This window comes from Calypte anna, chromosome 1, assembly GCF_003957555.1.
Source record: "Calypte anna isolate BGI_N300 chromosome 1, bCalAnn1_v1.p, whole genome shotgun sequence".
NCBI classification, from domain to species: domain Eukaryota; kingdom Metazoa; phylum Chordata; class Aves; order Apodiformes; family Trochilidae; genus Calypte; species Calypte anna.
In genome coordinates this window covers 193,929,810-193,948,956 of record NC_044244.1, presented here as the reverse complement: position 1 = coordinate 193,948,956, position 19,147 = coordinate 193,929,810, and the positions used below count along the sequence as shown (strand labels likewise).

Genomic DNA, 19,147 nt, shown 5'->3' with positions numbered 1-19,147 from the left:
ATGCAACCTGTCTTCTCTCTGCTCAAAAACTCTTTGGTGCAGGATTGGTCTTGAATAGGTCTGAAACTATTTTTACAACGTAGCCAGGCCAATCACAATAGAAACAGAGCAGTTCATTAATTATAGAATTGTTTTCTGAGCATGCTGTCATTAGTCATTGCCTGTCACCATTCTACATCAGCCATTTGAAATAAGATCAAAAAAGACACCACAGCATAGGAAGTAGATGAAATGCTGAAAAAAAAAAAATAGAGGATCTGATGGTACTTTCACACTTCCAAGGTTTACAAAGCCAAGCAAAATTCTCTGACAAGCAGTTTAATCCCCCATCCTGACTACAATTAAGGACAACCAAGTGTTGAAATTACTGAGCTGACTTAGAAAAACTCAGCAGAAAATCTTGACTGGGTAAAGGGAGCTTATTCAAACTCTAACACACCTACTTCTAGCATGAAGAGGTTGAGTGAGATCTATATTCTCTGTTCTGGCCATTTTATTTGGACAGTAAGTCTATCCAGGGAATTTAATTCTACCAATCTTGCATGGTTCAGAGAACACAGAATAAAGTCTGTAGCGTAATATTTCTAATATACTTACTCATAAAACATTGTCCAACCATTTTCATTGCTTTTGGTGGCAAGGAGACCTGAGTTGCCATGGTATGTCATCATGGCCACTTCATGCCCCTGTGTTGTTACACTCTTGAGTGCACTGTTGGTACCAATGGTCACCCAGTAGACTTGGCCATCAGGCACTACCAGCCAGAGGGGCATCCCCGTGGAATCTCTTCGGATATTGACTAAGTTGCCATTATTGTCAGTGATCAGGGTTATATCCCCGTCACCGGAATAAGTAAAATTGTAAAGATAATCTCCAGTGGTGAGGCTCTGAGTGTAAAGGTGTTTACCACTGGTGTCAAACAAGTAGAGCTCCTGGTCTATGGGTGAGGACAACTCATACAGATTTTGCGTGTTGAGGAAGGGTTTGTTTTTCCGAATAAAGCGGATTCGGATATTTCCAAGATCGGCAACGTACAGTTCCCCATCTGCACACACTGCAAGAGAGGATGGGGCGTTGAGTTTGGCATCCTTGGCGTAGCCATCATCCCCTGAGAAGCAGTCACAGTTAGCATCATTCTTGCAGTCACAGCTGCTCGGTGCACCAGCAACCAGAGAAATCTCTCCATTGGTGGTGACCTGCCGGATGCGGTTGATCTTCTTCTCATCAGTCTCAGCAATGTAGAGGACACCGTTGTGTGAGACAGCCAGGGCAGTAGCAGACTCCAGGGTGGCATGGATTGCCACCTTGCTGAGGAGAAAATGATCCATGCCTGGCACCTGGCAGTGCATGGGCCTCCCGGCCACGATGCGGACTTGGTGGTTCTCAGATATCTGGAGCACAACGTTATTGTCGAGGACGTAGAGTGAGTTGTCCATCGGGTTGACTGCCAGGTCCGTGGGCCATTCCAGACGAACCTGAATGAGAAAATAACACAAGGAAATCGTTACAGCAAGACCTTTCCTCACTGCATGATTGGTAGAAATCAATCCCGGTGATGATGATGTTTCAACACGGAATAATGGGAGAAAGTGTAAAGGAATCATAGAATCGTAGAATTGTTTCAGTTGGAAAAGAGCTTCAAGGTCACCAAGTCCAATTGTTAGTCCAACACTGCCAAGTCCACCACAGCCCTCAGCACATGGCTTTTAAAATCCCTCCAGGGATGGTGACTCCATCACTGGCCGGGGCAGCCTGTTATAGGGCCTGACAACCCTTTTGGTGAAGAAATTGTTCCTAATATTCAATCTAAACCTCCCCTGGAACAACTTGAGGCCATTTCTTATTCTATCACCTGTAATTTGGGAGAGAGACCAATCACTATTCTACAACCTCCTTTCATAGAAAAGAAACACAACTAATTATTAGTGCTTGGTATGGTGGTTATAGAGGATACAACCCTGGTGTGGGTGAGGGGGCTTTAGCTCCCTGTCATATGAAGGAGACACAGAGGGAAGAAGGTGATGGACAGAGATGGGCTCCCCTCAGCTCCTTCTCTGTACCATGGCTTCTCTTTTCTTTTCCACCTTGGTGTGAGGTGCCAGGGGCTCTCTGAAGGGGCACCAGTACCCAGAGAATACAGGAGAGAACAAGAAAGCCCAAAGGTTCATGTGGGATTTCCCTTCTCCAAACCATGCAAAGCAATTTGAATTGATGGAGCCTGCACCTGATGGCAGAGACAGGGGATGGAGAATTTTGGGTGAAGTGCTATGAAAGCAGTCAAGCAAAAAAATGATCTTTTTACTAAAGGATTTTCCAGACAAGTGGCCCCAATCCTCTGGGTAAATGACAAGGAGGGATAGACACAAAACTGGCAGCTGTGGCAGACTGTGTGTATGCCCAAGACATAACCACCTATTTTTTTGCCTGATGCTGCAAAAATGCAAAATAGCAATTCATATGAAATTCAGGCAGTTCAATTTGTAAAATAAAATATTTCTGTCTTCACAGTGTTTTTCTCATTTTCTTTAGCATAATGGAAGAATGTGTTCAAGTAACAGTGATACATCACAGTTCTACACTGATAATCTGTATACACAAATATATGAAAAAAAATGACTGGCAATGCCACAAGTCAGAGCACTGAAGTTCTCATTTCTCCCTCTTCTTCTCCTCATTTCTAGCCCTCCTGCAATATTCTATCTTTTCAAGTGTGTCTGATCTTTTAGTTGTCAAACCTATGAAACCTTTACCAACAGAATTCAGAATAATTTAATTAAAAAAAAAATTGTAAGCTGTGTGGGTTATTTTATTGTTTTATTTTTGCTTCAGTTTTGTATAGAAAAAAATAAACAACACCAGGGTTGTGATGATGGGAAGCAAGCAATTCTTCAATGCTTTCCTTATGTTGCATATTCCTCACAGAAGAGGTGTGAAGGGTGGCAGGAAACAAACAATTGTGAAGCATGCCCTTGGCCACCTCCAGCCAGGCTTTTAAATAGATTCTCAACTAATTAAAGAAAAAACACAGCTCTTCTGATTGCATCCTCCCTTTCAGTCAGCCAGGCAACCTGAAGTTAGAGCAGATGGACTTGATATCTCTTGGTTAACTGGGAAGCTCCCCACCTTGTGCCATTCTCCCCATACCTATGTGGGCTTTTTCTCTGTTACCCAACACATGATGTGAAATGGTGGAGAGCTCTGGGGTCTGGCACACTCAAGGCTGGGCAATAATTCCAGGATCACCCTGTTGCTTTGCTGCAAACCTTCCTCTTCCACTGGCCATTTTTCATTTGTCTAAAGTGATTAAGTGTGGGGGGTATTTTGCATTCATAAGATGGCAACCTCATTGGAAGGAGTAGGAGTAGATGCCTGGCAGGCTCAAGCCCATCAAACCATCTCTTATTGTTTTGGTTTTGTTTTGTTGTTTTTTTTTTAATAAGAACAAAGAAGAAAGAAGGTGAGACCTAGAATCACACAAGAGATTATTATTTTTAAAGATTGTAGCTGAATATCTCTGCCACAGCCATGCTTTATTTTTGATCTTTTGATGTTTCTATTCCTGCTTGCTTACATCCCTTTTCAGTTTTTAGGTATTTAGTTCACTGTGCCTTCTAATAGCTGGGCTTGTGAAGCTCATTTTCATGGCTGAGCTGTGTGCTGAGCTCTGCCTAGTCTGATTGTCTCTTTGCAAAATCACCTTCTGCTCTCAGCTCCTGGCCTATTTTAACCCTTCCTGTAGTAAAACATTATAGCCTGTGGTTTTCTCTTTAATAATGCATGCCTCCATCCCTTCCAGTGGTCTTTAAGCTCCACAGCCTTGAGTTAGCATCAAGAGCAGAGTTTATTCTGAACTGACAAGGGAATTTTCAATTCCTTAAAAACCATTCCTTGTCAACACTGGCAGCTAAATATTTCATGTCCCAGGCACCCTCAGGGACCTGACAGAAAAGATTCTTCTAGCCACTGTAAATGCTAAAAAGCTACTTCCCAAGCTGGGTTTTCTTTTCCTGGTGTAGGTTGAGGATTTTTTTTTTTAAATTAAATTTTTCTTCAGTGCTTCCATCCAGAAGACTACAGGTTAATCTGACTATCACAGCATCGAATTAATCTAAGAGCAGCTCCCACCATTTTATGAAGGGAAAGAGTCTTTAGCTGAGGCATTTTTAGCTCATCTCACAAGTGTTTAAATACAACATCATTATATACATAAGGAACCTAACCTGCACGAAAAGAATTTTTCAAGCCTGAATCCACAATGGTCTTCTTAAATCTGCCCCTGAAATTAAGATAAGGAAAAAAACTATGCCTGCAAGATGAGAAACATACTACAAGATGGCCTTTAACCAGAAAAATTAGCTTCTGTAGAAGGCATGAGAGCTTTTAAACTCATAATTTCAGCTTGTTCATAAATTGCAGACAGTGGGAAACAGTTGCAAAGAAGCAAGAATAATCTTTTCAAATTAGAGGGAAAAGCAAGAAGAACAGATTCCATACGGGAGCATGGAAATTACCTAGGTAGTTACAAAAAGGAAACCCCATTGACATCTATTGTGTCTGAATAACAGTATTTAGCCCTCCAGCTATGATCTATATTTTCATAGGAGAGGGCTACATCCCTGTAGCCAGGCAAACAACAAGTGGCACAAAGGTTTCAAAGGACACTGTCTCAGAACTGGCACAATTTGACAGGTTGGTCAGTGCCCCACCAAGCTGAGTGCTGGGCTGTAACAGATTTCTCTTCTGTGCCATCCAGAAGTAAAGCAATCATCATGCTGAGATTTCTTTTTTCTCTCTCTCTTTTTTTTTTTTTTTTTTTTTTTTTTTCTTCCCTCCACCTTTAAGCAGCAGGACTTAAAAGCCCAGCATGATGGTAGCTGCAACCAATTTGCAATCTGATGCAATTCAAGATTCTTGTTTTCCTGCTGCTGCTAATTTTGGCACCACAGCCTCCAATCAGTATTTCCTAGATGTTAATTTGATTCAGGTCTAAAACTGTGCTGGGCCAAATTAGGATTGGGGAAAGGAAAGAAGAAACCCCATGGTTAGCTAAGTCATTATAATGGAGCATGGCCTATAGCCCCACTAAAATGAGTATGGCTGCCTGATCTTTTTAGTTTAAAGCAACCAGTTTCTTGAGAAATGAGCCTAATAAAACCTGATTTCCCAGGAATTTTTGTCTCCCAGATGACTGGGAGCTCTGAAAGAAGCCTCTTCTGTAGCTAGCACAGCTGTAAAATCTCTGTCCTCAGAGATCTCCGAGTTAGGTCAGCTAGGTCTTTCCTTCAGTATTTATGGGACCTTTGTGACCCAGTCATTTATTTTCATATCACAAAATATGTGGAGATGTAATTTTCCTTCAGCTCTACCTCTTCGTTAAACTTGGGGAGGCACAGAGCATGCCAAAAGTGTTAAGGCATAGTGTTAAGCTTCAGTTCTGTAGAAACCCAACCAAAACATCAGCTTACCTGAGAAATGTCCATGACAGAGTCACAGCTGAGAGGCCGAGCAGATGTCAAGTCATTGGAACCCAACACAGTTGAGATGATCCCATTCTGATCAATCCTCCTGATCATAGTGCCATCCACAAAATAAATCAGCCCAAACTTGTCTACAGTGATTCCTGAGGAGTAAAAAAGCAAGACAGTCAGAAAGAAACAGCAACGGGACAACTACAGCATGAACAGAAGATGATGTCTGGTTTGACGCTCATGAAAGAGACCAAAGGTTTGGCTGGGAGCAAGAGATTTTATGGCATTCAAAATGGATGAGAAGAGAGTTGGACATGAGAGAGTTGTGGCTATCAGGTGCTCTGGCCTGGCCACCATTCCATGGAAAGTTCTCCCAACTGGGATTTGATGCAATTTAGAAATCTGTTCTCGCTTCTGGGAAAGGGCATGACATTCAGTGAACTGCTGAAAGGAAAAGGTTTTCTACTAACTACAGGTTTTGCATGTTCAGAAATATGGTGTTATGGCTCATGGTATGAATATTAAGCCAAACACATGGAAAGGTTACACTGGTGGATCTTTGGAAAATGGCAATGAAAAAGGCTGTGAAAGATCTGTTAGGTCAATCAAAATTTCAGATGAAAAAAGTGGAAAGGATTTTCCTAGGAGAATCCTGCTAATCTATAGTGTTTAACATGTTTCTGAACTCTCCTAGGTGATTAATTTCATTGTCCAAACCTCCTTCGTAGACATTCTCCTGTCAGTGGATTTGAGGTCTGCCACCAACAGTTCCAGACTGCTGCTTCTCATTTCCTCCCCTGCAGGTAGGTGCCATTTCACTTCTCCCTAAGCATCATTTCTCAAGTATTTGTTATGTTAGCATAACCTCTGTTAATCTTTTTTATCACAAGCTAGATCTACTCTGCATCTTCCATCAGAGGATTTCATGGTGCTTTACCCTTACTAATTAGACCTCATAGCAGTCTGTGACTGTGATCATCCTAATTTTACATATTGCAAAAATAACAGAAGGTCACGGAGAAAGTCCATGACTAAGGCAGAAAAAGAAGTTAAGGGCCCCATTCACCTCTCTTTTATGCTAGTGCAAATAAAAAATAACTCCACAGATACTAATAGAGTCATCCATCTCATCTAACCTACGGTGGCAGAACGCCACTCAGCATAATATTGGAGTGCCTTAAAGACACTAAAAGAATGTAAAGGAACAGTAAATGAATGTAGGAGCCTGTAACACCGTTTTTTATGCAAGTGAAAACTCTGCTTGGAATACATGAGTACCTGAAGATTAGGATTCTCCTATTCAGTTTTTTTCCCTAGCAGGGTAACAAGCACTTGGCAGAAAGTAGACATCTGCATTGTGAACCCAAGCAAGTATCTGGAGTTTTTCCAATCAGTGGAGAGAAATACCTACTTATAGGATGCAATTTATATCACTTTAAAGCAGATATCCATAAGAGAGTATATGAATCCTTCTAGAAACACCTTTTCCTGCCCATTGACTAGAAAAGGAGCAAGCATCTCCAAAGGAAATATTTATACTGTAGACAGATAAAGTTGGAGAGACAAATCCTGCCTATAATGTGGGGGGTTTTTTTGGCTGTCATCGTGGTGACAGAAATGATGGAAAATACGTTTCAGACAGAAAGCTTTAAGAATGTTTCTGAGAAGTGATCAGACCTTGTGTTTTTCCAAAACTTTGTTTTACAGCCTGATCCCCTTGCTAGAAACATTTATCCTCAGTCTACATCCACTCTGAGCTATGCTGTGAAGTGCAGATGCAGCAGTTCACAGATCAGAAATTTCAGATTTTCATGTAGCAAGGACTAATCCCCTGATCACTTTAGCAATTAAAATAATGGCCTTCAGCCAGTGCTGTAACTATGGTATGGGCTGGAAGCCACAGGGTTGGATATTGCATGGAAAAACATAGTACATTTGGTCATATAGAAAACTACAGCAGATAATTTAGCCTGGAAGCAATGGCAAGAAAACCTGAGAACTAAGTCACCATGTGAGCAAAAGAACAAACTTCAAACAAAGTCAATTAGAAGTCAGGGAACCAATGTTTCAGATCACTGGGTTGAATGGGAGCTGTGTATTTTTGCTAGGAGGTAAACCCAGCATTTTCCTGAGTTCTTCACAGCATCTTCCTGTCTGAAGGACATAATTTTGACCAGGATTGGATATTTGACCATCAGAGCAGTGAGATTTCAGAATAGCCTCTAGGGCAGGGAGAAAAAAAAATAAAATTACTTGCTGCTTTTAAGATTAAGTTCATTAATTTTGAAGGGGATTATATGGCAGGATTGCAGAGATAATGGATGACAGGACTAAATGACCCAAAAGATTGCTTCTAGACCTACATTCCAGTACCTGTGTTTAACTCATGCCCAGGAAGGACTGAGCTTTGCATGACTGAAAGAACAGCCTTGAAGAGCAGAAGCAGGTACCTGTTGCACATCTGAATGCTACAGGAGAAGCCACAGAAGTGGTTACCATTTATTCTTGCTGTACAATATAAACACATCAGTTGCACCTTAGCACTTTGTCAAAGGCTGCTGTGGGATCTGGCAGTGTAAGTATCAAGATCTCACCTGCCATGATATCTGTCAGCATCGTGTCCTGCGTGGTGCCCTGTTCAATGGGTCATTCAGGACACTGGCACATGTCACCTGTCACTGGCATCTGCTGGTGAAGGTTACCACTCCTCTAATTATTTTGCCCAATGAATGGTAAGTTCTTTAAAGTTTGTGGGTGTTTGCTTGACAACTAAGGATGTAATTGAGCTCTTTAAGCAAAATGGTAGACATGTTTTTTCAAATAGGCTTAATGGAAGATCTAGTTGATCTTAATTGGCTTTTGTCAAACAGAAGAGGCTCTTATCCATTCCTAGGTTCACAAGAAGTATTTTTCAGGGTGCCTGTCCATTAGAGTGTGTGACAGGCCAAAAGCCAGTGAAGGGTGGCAGGCTGGATAATGTGATTTTAAATAAGGCAGAATTTGCTCTCTTAGCTAGTTCCCTATCTATTGGATTGGACTTATCAGCAGTGTTCACTGACAGTCTCTTGCCATGTTCAATGCTGAGGTCTGATGGCTGCTCTGATTAATCAGCTGCAGTAATAATAACCTGCACGTACTTGGGCTCCCAAGCCAGCTCTGATCAGTTGATAGAGCACAACTTTATTCTGCATTGCAGCTTAGACAAAGAGCTTGCACACCCCAGTATGTTAAACGGGGATGGCAAAGTTACCAGGAATCATCCTGCTCCAGGGCAATGTTGTGTGCATGTGTTCTTAACAACAGAGCACTTCTCCACTCATCCCTCTTTCACAGATGCTGAGCAATCTCAATTGCCTTCCACTTCCTGGGATGCTCTGCAGGGGAACAGAGTTTGCAGACTGTCAGAACCCTAAATTCCCATTTGCACATGTCCCTCACACTGCAACTGCTCCAATGCCTTCCTGCCTTTAGCTGATTGTCTTGGCATCAAATCTCCTTATGGAGAGCAGCCCTGCTCTCCCACCAAGTGTCTTTGGATGGATGACTTCCGTGGAGAGGGAAAGAAGCATCTCGTGGTTTCTTTGCAGCAAATTGTAGAGGTTACATTGGACCTTTCTGTGTTCCTTTTATGAAAATGGCACAATTCCAGTGCTGTGAGCTGGCTCCTGCAAATGGGCACAGAATGGGGTAATTTGCACGTTACGCATGTAAAGCCAAAGGCCTTGGCTTGCTTTGGCAGAAGGCTCCTCTCATGTTTCCATAGGAACATAAGGGAATTAAGGATTTTCAGCATACAGCTCAAAGTTCAGACTCAGTTACTGAGCAAAAACATCTGCTGCCACTACCCAGGTAGCATTGCAGATCCAAACTGAGATAAAAAAAACATAGGTTACAAAATCATGCTGGCTCCTCTTGGAGATCCCATAAGAAACAAGGGTTTGTAGCACCACATGTATCACACCAGTGAGTTGTGCTGGCAGAAAGCTGTGACATGATGATGTTTGCTTGAAATGTCAAGACCTGGTGGTGTGAAGAGGTGATGGCACAACGTTGTGCTACAAATAGCTGCAGGGACATGTTGGGTTTGTTTGGAAGAGGAACTGCTAAAAGTGATTGGATTGCACAAGTAGCTCAATTTAGGTAAAAAAGAATGGGGAGGAAACAGTTTTAAGGAAATAAATAGGTGTCAAAGGAATCAAAATTTGGAGCTTTCTTGGCTGGCTGGATGCTGAATAGCTGAGGAATAAAATGGCAGATGAAAATCAATGTCAGTAAGTACAGAGGAATTCACAGGGAAAGGACTAAGCCTAACTACCCATATGCAGTGACAAATAAAATAGCTCACAGGAGAAAGGTTTTGGAGTTCCTGTGGAGTTTTCTGCAAAGATCAGCTTTGTGCTCTGCAGTGGTCAAGGAAGAAGCTAGAAGACAGCAATTGATTAAGAACCATGTAGAGAGAAGAGCAGAAGGCAGCATTCTGGCCTCAGAAAGACTACACTGTTCATGCTGCAGCTAAATAAATGGTGGAAATTATTTGCATAGGATAGAAGGACAAAGCTAGGTGTTCAGGGAGGTTTCTAGACCAACTGATGGTGGCATCTAAGCACAGGTCTAGGTGCAGCCTCTTCAGAATGTTCCCCAAATATTGATGACTAGAACCTGGTGTGTTAGTAAGGAAAGAGTGCTCCATAACTGTCCCTTTTCCTTAGTGTCATTTTTGGCCACAGCAAGAGACAAGATATTTTATTCTGCCAGCCTCTAGTCTGCCCTGAAATGGCCCTTACATTATTATTTGAAAATAAGACCCCTAACAGATTGTGGAGAGTTGAGTTTCTTTTTTTAATTCTGTCGAATTCATGAACATTTAGTGAGCAACTGAGATTTTGTTTACACATTCAGCAGGACACAGTGAAGGAAGCAATCTGCTTCCAAATTAATGACTTCATTTTGCATTGTTTTTCTGGTGCTAAATGAATGAGATGTCCCTCTCCTCCCCTGTCCCTTCTGAAACCTTCTTCCTATTGTGTCAGCCTTGTCACTGAAATCTCTCTTAATTGCAGGCTCCTTGATAATTTCTTTGCCCCAACGTTTTCCCAAGGAGAAGCACTGGTGAGTATTCAGATGAAAACAAATGCTCTGACAAGCTGGAGTTTAAGTTTTTTTCTTTAGATTGCTTGTAGAAGAGGATCATTATTAGCAGATGATAATTAGAAAGTGGTAGCACTTTAATTTGCAAGGATATATTGATATTCATTAGCATCTGAAAGCTTTGCTGTGCTCTGTGGCAAATGAATTAGAAGCAGCAGACTGGTTCCTAACAGCTATGATAAACTCCCTGACCAAAGAATTACCACCACCATTGCATCTGTTTTTCTACCTGTCCTCTCTTTCTACAGCCTACTTTTAGCACAGGTGCCAAAGGCAGAGGAATGGTCATAGTCCTAGGGTGAGTTTTATCTCTCTTAGTGTCTTGTCTAAGATGATCATTTAAAGGGAATTCTCTTTCACTGGAGACTGACAAGAACCTCTGTCCAGAAGGTATTTCAGAGAAATGTATTGACAAGGCAATGAGAATGAAAGAGAATAGATTTAGAATGGATATAAGGAAGAATTTTTGCAACAAAGGTGGTGAGACACTGGAAGATGTTTCCCAGAGAAGTTGTGGATGCCCCATCTTCGGAAGTATTCAAAGTCAGGCTGGATGAGGCTTTAAACATTCTGATCTAGCAGAAGATGTACCTGCCCATGGAAGATAGGTTAAACTAAATTATCTTTGAAGGTCCTTTCCAACCCAAACTACCCTGTGATTCTATGATTCTATGAAATTATCCACTCTGATCTCACAGGAGGTGAGGTAGGTGAGGTGGGAACTGGAAGAGTTGATCAACATTGTGGAAAAAGGCTGCTGCTCAGCAAGTAAGAACCTTTCAGATCAGTGTTAGTTGGGGTGGGGACTTCATCCTTCAGGCTGTTGTTGGAGCTCCCAGATTGTGGTTCTTCCTGCCTTGGAAATGTCCATTGGTATAGAATGAACCAAGGCACAGTTTCTCTCCACTGACAAGAGGGACAAAAAACTCACACCAGTTGCTTGATTAGTCCAAAAGGCTAAAGGTAGATGCTAAAGTATATTTTCACACTTCACAATTGAGTCTGTAGTCTTTATGAAATGCTGTTTTTCATCTGTCAGGACTGTATTTCTCAGTATTTCACAGCAAACTGCAAACATCAGCTAATTAAAACATGGTGAAGATCCTGTTACCTGAAAATATTTGAAGTGCAAAGATGTCCTTAAAATACACAAATCCTACATTGCATGAAGTAACTCTCTTCAGTGAAAAAAAACAAAACAGCTTTAGCCTGAAGAAGCAGAGTCCCATGGGTTGCAGTTCCTGATAAAATGAAGTTCTTCCCTGGCCAGGTGGTATCTCCACAGGGACAGAATAATTTTCTAATTTCCACTGACCATTCACTTTTGAGTGTTTATTCCCCTGCCAAGACAGGGAAGCAAAGGGTAACCTGTGGAATACTCGTTACTCCTCCAAAAATCATATTTTTTGTGAACTGTTATGAAATCCAGTCCCATTACGGAAGAGCACTGGCTGGATTTTTCTGCTAGGATGAACCACTATAGAGGTAAAACCAATCCTGACTTTCCATTGTCACTCTGAGTTTTCATTGCTAATCATTTATCAAGGGGAACAGAAGTGAATCACACCTGCCAAAGCCATCACCTCGGCTGACTTTGCCAACTCAAGCTAGAACCAGACCAGGGAAGACTCTTTATGAACCTTCCATTGGGAGGGTGGGCTTGCTGTGTTATTATTTTCTTGTTGCCATTTTGCTTCGTGTCATTTCCTCTTTCATCCTCAATTTACTTCCATTTTGTGAAAATTTTCAGAGCCGTGAGGAATGGATGTATGTGTTTTGCTGCTACATGATTGAGGTGGAAGAACAGCCTCCTGAGAGCCTGAATTGCCAACAAGAAGGATTTCAGTGCTGAAAGCTTTGAACTCCAGAGCTCTGTTTCCCATAGCAAGGCAGAAACATAATTCATCTAAGCCTTGCAACATCCACCCATGGAGGGAAATGAATAATATTCCTCTTATCTTGTACCAGGGAGAATGGATGTCCAACTAAAGTACTGGGTTGGTTGCTTTTGGGTTTTCTCACTGGTTGAACATCAAAGTGGTGTAGAAAATTGGATTACAGATTTTTGGATTCCCAGATCTCATGACTCATCTGCTGGACTGTCTGAATCACTCTGCCCAAGTCACTTTATTTTCTTTTCATGAGACAGTTTCTACACTACAACCTGAACCACAGGTGTCTGCTCCCTTTCTGTATCTGTGGCTCTGGCAATACTTTATCCCAATATAATGATCTGGAGTGCTTGGAAAACGCACTGGGCCCTTTGGATATTACAAGGGTAGCAGTTTGGCTTTAAATGTTTTTTTTTTTTTGGAAAAACCTGGTCTCCCAAGAGGTTTTTTCTGCACCCTGCCAGGAAACAACTACTTGATATGTAACACAAAGAAAGACCAAAAAACCCAAAAACAACCCAATAAAGCCAAAAACCAAAAAAAAAGTCATAAAAATGTCATCTATCAAGAAAAATAACTTCCCGAGATATTTAATCAAGAAGAGATAAACCAGCTCAGCTATCTTCAACTTGGCTGCTCTTTGTTAAATTACTTGTTAGAGAATGCCCAAATTTTGCCAAGAAGTTGCTTTACAAAGGGGTTGGGATAGACTTGGAAATGGCCACGATGAGGGAAAAGGGAGCTACTACTGCCAGATGGAAAGAAAAAGGAAACCTGCATTACCTTGATGCCAAAGCCAAGAACACATAAATAACTCCTTGTAATCCTACCAATTGGGCAAGAAGATGTACAACAGGCAAACCCACCACATTTCTGAAAGCATTTCTTCTTAGCAATCCTTCTTTCCCCTCCTCATAGACACTGCAGAAGGTACATACATCAACAGGATCTTCCACCTCACCTCTATACCCTCAGTGTGGGTTTTTTTCCAAGGGCTGCATGTTTGGCTAAACTTTTTTCAAGCAACTTAGTTCACTGTCATGAAGGCTGTGTGATGGTTTTATTCTGCTGTGTCTGTACTGAATTAGGATATTTGCATATTGAAATTAGTATCCAGTCCCCTACAGGATTTAAGCTGGATGTCATGCTATATAATCACAGAACCACAGAGCATTAGGGGTTTATGTCAATGCATAAATATCAGATTCTGTATCTCTGAGATGTACATTTTTTTTCAATGCTTCTAGAGCTTTTTATTTCTTTTAATGCAAAGAAAGCCTCAGTGAACTGAACACAAGTAAATCCAACCTAGACTGAGGAGGAGCAAACACTGTTATTTGGTAAGTAGTGTCTAAGCAGGTATAAAATCAATTGGTGACTTTATACTATTGCCCTTTGGACATGTGCCCATCACTACACCCCTCTGGTCTGGCACTCCTCCCAGCCACTTCAATAAGAAGAATGAGGACTGGCTGAGGTTGAGATGCACCTACTTATTCCCTTTGCAAGCCCTTTGGATGTGTCAGTGTGTTGATTTGGGAAGGCCTGCAAAAGCTGAGGATGTTCTCTCTATTGGAGAGGAGAGCAGTTTCCAGCATCACTAAAAAAGCTCCTTTCACAAGAACCTCTTTAAAAAAAAACAACAAAAAACCCATGGAGAAGAATCAGTCTCACCCCTGGGATTTGTAAGGGTGGCATCGGTGCCTTTGCCTCCATCTCCACAGCGAGTGTCATCGAATGGGAGGCACTGATCCCCAGTTCCAGCCAAAACCTCTGAATTCTTCACAATATCTTTCACTGATGTGGTTGACTTGATTTTATAGATCCGTCGGCTGTTGGTGTCGGAGAGGTAGATGGAGCCAGTGATGGGATCTGTGGTCAAGTAATACTTATGAGCTGGGCTGTGGCTGAAAAACAAGGGTACAGCGTTATTGTTTTTGGGGATGGTTTTGTTTCCTAAAGTCAACAAGCAATGCAAGCACTTTAGAGAATAAAAATGCAGAGGGCAGACAGACTGGGAAAGTGAAGCAGTGCCGTGCTCAACATCGTTAGTCCACAGTGTTGAGCTGTGTTACCAATCCCTGGGCCTGGGATGCATGGAAAGGGCTTGCTGGCCCGAGCCAAAATCATGCCAGGACCTACTCTAGGTTGAGTTTCAGTGCTTGGGATTCTTAATTTATTAAATATAGAAACAGTCCTGAGATTGGTGTTAGTGCAGTGCCAGAAAGTGAAGGGGAAGCATAGTAAACTAGGTGCAGAAAACAAAGCAAATAAAATCAAATCCAATCTACCCTCCCAAGAAAGACCCCAGAACAAAACCCTAAAAGCAGATTCTGAAGTATATTCCCTAGCAGATACCCCACTTGCAGATATACTCTTCAAAATCACTGCATCAAGGCTTATCTGGTGCTCTTGTAGACTCCAGCAAAGACCCTGGAATCCTGTCCTGCCCTCCTGGAGCTTAGGGGAAGTCCTGTCACTGAATTCAGCTGGACCTCACTGAAGAGAGTAACATAAATGGTCCTTGGAGTGTCACATTTTGCCCTAAGTAAAACAGGAATGAGGAGGAAGGCTCAGGAGCCCAAACATCAGTCTCTTGTTAAACCCTGTTCACTGTTTCCTTTAAAATCAGGAAAGGTGGCTGTGAAAATGGAGTGAGCAGACAGAAAAAGGTTCTTAGCTCCATGACTGAAACAATAAATGATCCCAGGACTGAAGAAAGTGATAAACTAGTACCCACTTTATGGAAAAAATTGAATGGGACTGGCCATTAGTTCAGAGACAGTTTAAAAAATTGTCTTTCAACCATTCTATCTATAATTTAATTTAGATATCAAACTTATTAGCTTCATTTACTAAAATTAAGTGGTTACTACTAGTGAGTATTGAGCTGCATCTCTTCTAACCATGAAACCAATAGATCAAACTTGTATCTCCTGCTGCCTGAACAGAGGTCTCCTTTCTTCTAAGAAGTAATTAGAACAAGTAGGGAAAAGCCTCTGCTCTTCTCCAGAACACCTTCTAGCTGTCCAAACTCATCAGGTCTCAAGAATTCATAATAAATGTATGGGCCATAGTTCACAATTGGCAGGTAATGGAATTGTTCCAGGAAAGGCTGGTTAGAAACCCGAGTGTCCATCACAGTTGACTCTATCCCTCACAATAAGAAATTTCCTCTCTCTTTAAACCTTTATGTTAGGAAAATTAACCTCTCTTCAGACACATAAAAAATACTGAATTATTATCTGCTTAAAAAAGCTGTAAGTTGGTTCTTCATTCAAATTACTTAATACTTCGGGAAAAAGCCTTTCTGATTTATTCTGGAATATCCCTTGTGATTTATCCTATTAAAGTCTGAACAGATTTCATCTTCACAAATGACACTGATTCTTGCTAAATAAAATGCTCTGACCTTCAAGACAGCTCCAGCCTGGCAGTTCAGTCTCCATCTGTATCCCTTTCCAATGACAGCAGGCTGGAAGGGTATTATTTCATTTACCTGCATGTCACTCACACTAAGCAAGTGGCTTCAACCCTGGTGGAAGAAGTTTCCAGTGGGAATCCATCATCCATTTTGAGCAGGGCCTTGCATTTTCTTCTGACTGCCCTACCAAAGCCCAGCTGAACAACATTCAGCTTTTGAGATGCTGTTAATCCCTGTTTTGCATGGCAGGTGGACAAGAGAAGGGCATTATTAATGGGACTTTGCAAGTCTTCGGAATCTTTGTCTGGAAAACACAGATAAATTTCACTGAACCTTACAGCAGGGCCATTTGCAGATGGAAGAAGACAAATGACTTCCCCCAAGATGGATAAAAATCTCCAGAATCTCCAAAACTGGAGATTCCTGTCCCCATACCCCAGCACTATCATTGTGATTGATTTTTGGATTTCATAGCCTCACTCGGGTGGATTTTATTATTGATTCCAACCTTCAGCAGAAGAGAAAGATCTTAAAATTACTTTCTAATCTCAGCTCTTGTGTAGAATGGATACTGAAACAAACTCTGTTTATTTTTAACTATTGATCAGAGAACCAGGTAAAAGAGACAGATTTATCCAGCAGAAAAGCTGAATGGTACTTCCCACCTGAATTCACTCAGGAAAAACCTATCATATTAAGGTAAGATGGCAACTGGTAACCCAAGTTATGTTTTACTAATGAGGTCCTGAACACAGATGCCACACAAAAGTGATGATAAATTCAAAGTTCACAATCATTAAAAAATGACCTCTGATTTGGTTAGACTTTTAATCCTCTGCACAGTTGGATGCCACAGATGCAAACACACCTTTATTACCAAATGTGCTTTGGAAGAGGCAGAGGTAGAAACTTACACTGATTAATCTACCCCCGGTATGGTAATAATCTTGGGTCACTTAAACTCCTATTTTGGATTTCACCTGGTGAGTTGATAGTGAAAGTCTCCCAAAGCATACAATTAACTTTTTAAATCTAATGTCATTAATGGGGATGGAGAGCCCCAATACAAATTACACCTTTTCTGCTGCATAGCTCTGTGTGAGTGATAGGAAATATTGGTTCCTTTTTACAGGCTGGACTTCTTCAGCTTTGCTTATCATGGTCTCCTACACCCTGCCCCATGCACTGGGTTTTTGTGGGTGTAAGTGCCTCTGGCTTAAGCAATGGAGTATTTAACCTGGGATGTTTTAGAGCAGGGAAGGTAAAACACAATCTATTAAAAATTATCAAGCTGGAATTTACCTCCCTGGCCTCTGCCAACACTTTTCCCCACTGTAGTGGGAAGGTGTCATGTTCTGCCCTTGCATGAATTGCATGGTGTTATACACTGGAGCTTTTGTTTAACACTTTGAGGTCTTTTGGAATGAGAGATGCTAAATCAACATACGTGGCTACTGTAAAGGTTCCCAAATTGCTGCCCTTCATCTGTGATAATGCATGAGCACTGGAGCTGGGAACACTGGGGCTTCGCTTTTTATTTTAAGCCACAATCAATAGAAAAAATCCAAGAGGCAAATTGGACTGAACTGAACAACAGAAATAAATCTGCTTGGGGCAAAGCAGAGAAGATTTTTTTTTCCTTTTATCCTTTCTCATTGCTCATAGATAACAAACCAAAACAAAACAAGAGAAGAGGACTTTTTACTATTCAGAAGACTTAATCAGTTACTGTATTTGTAGTCTTTAAATTCTTATCCCCCATATTGACATTGCCATCACTAGAAAAGGGCTGTGGATGAGAAGAAGTTTTCCCTTTTGGAGCTTTCCTTTTCTGTTAAGGGTTTTTAGACAAAACCTTTAGCTTTGCATTGATATTTTAATTGCATATGGGCTCCCCCTTGTACTATGTGGGGAGCTCTACAGATACGTTGGGAGATTCAAACTCTGTTTTAAAGGGCTTCTGCTTTACATGATTCCTTAAATACAGGCATAAAGAAGGAAAGTGATAAAAAGCTGGGTGAATGGGCAGACATGTGACACTTATGGATTGCTTCTGTAGAATTATAACATATTCACAGACATTAAGCAAAGTTTGATATTTTCTGCTTGGGCCCAGAGCCCTTGTTTTGGAGGAATCTGAGGAGGAAACCTCTTGCTCCAAAGTGAGAAGACAATCTCTAAGAAATAAAGATGAAAAAAAGGAGATGGTCCCTGGTTTCAGCAGGTTCCTTATAACCCATCAGCAAAGCAGACTGTCCCTTTTCACTGTCCTCTGTTCAGTGCCAGGGCATTCATCTCGCTGAGCTTTAGATGTCTACAAGGTGGATGTTCACATCTGAGCTGGCTGCCTTAACTCCCTTTATTGTCACTGGAGAGAAATTACACCTTTTAAGTTACGGATCATGACTTATTTTCAACATTTATCTTACAAGATGAACTGAATCTTAGTTTCTCAAAAGCAAGGGCATCTACCAACTCTTCTGAAGGACAGCTTGTTACTGGTACCAGTGTGGTTCTTGCTCTCACTGTGGTCAAGGGACAGGAGTAGCCTACTTACCTATAACAGCTTATCTGAATAAATCTGCTCTAAAATAAGCCCTGGAACTCCTTTGGATCAGATGCCTCTATTTAAGGACAAGAAACTTTCTGTGCTAGCTGCCCTCTTTCCCTCTGAGCCCTCCTGGCCATATGCATTTGCTGGTGACTGAAGAACTACTGCATTCTCACAGACAAATTTAGGTTTTTGTTCCTCAAGGTTTTGTTTCCATGGCTCCACCCTAAGCACCCTGCAGCTCACAAACAGGATTTTTTTCTAGCTTGCTTGAAGTACTGGACTTTTTTTCCCTTGGGTGACATTCAATATATTAGTACATAAGGAGGCCACACAGTGCAGTGAGAGGAATCTACACTTGGCCTTTTAGTGTTTTCAGTTTGTGTGCAATGCCCAAAGCTCTTCTACTGTCACAGGCTGGATAATATAACTTCACAGCAATGACATAAGCCAACCCAGGGACTGCCAAGGACTTCAGAGCCAATCTTAGGGTAGTCTCTTGGCCACTAATTGTAGATCTGTCTCTCAAAGGTATGAAGGGAAGCAAGAAATGAAGAATACATTTAAGTGTGGCTGCTTTTTGCATATTTTTAAGGCAGAAATACCTCATTGCAACCCATGTTCCTGAAGAGATAATGACAATTAGCTGTGAATTATTATAGTT

General features: G+C 41.4%; 1 protein-coding gene across 1 annotated transcript in view; it reads right to left on the bottom strand.

Moving 5' to 3' along the window:
- TENM4 (teneurin transmembrane protein 4) overlaps positions 1–19,147 on the bottom strand; it is a 358,077-nt gene that overhangs the window by 41,827 nt on the left and 297,103 nt on the right. The window contains exons 21-23 of the mRNA XM_030461389.1: positions 14,183–14,415; positions 5,466–5,620; positions 598–1,475 (exon numbers count right to left, since the gene is read on the bottom strand). Coding sequence (XP_030317249.1) covers positions 598–1,475; positions 5,466–5,620; positions 14,183–14,415 — 1,266 coding nt within the window. The remainder of the gene's footprint in view (positions 1–597; positions 1,476–5,465; positions 5,621–14,182; positions 14,416–19,147) is intronic.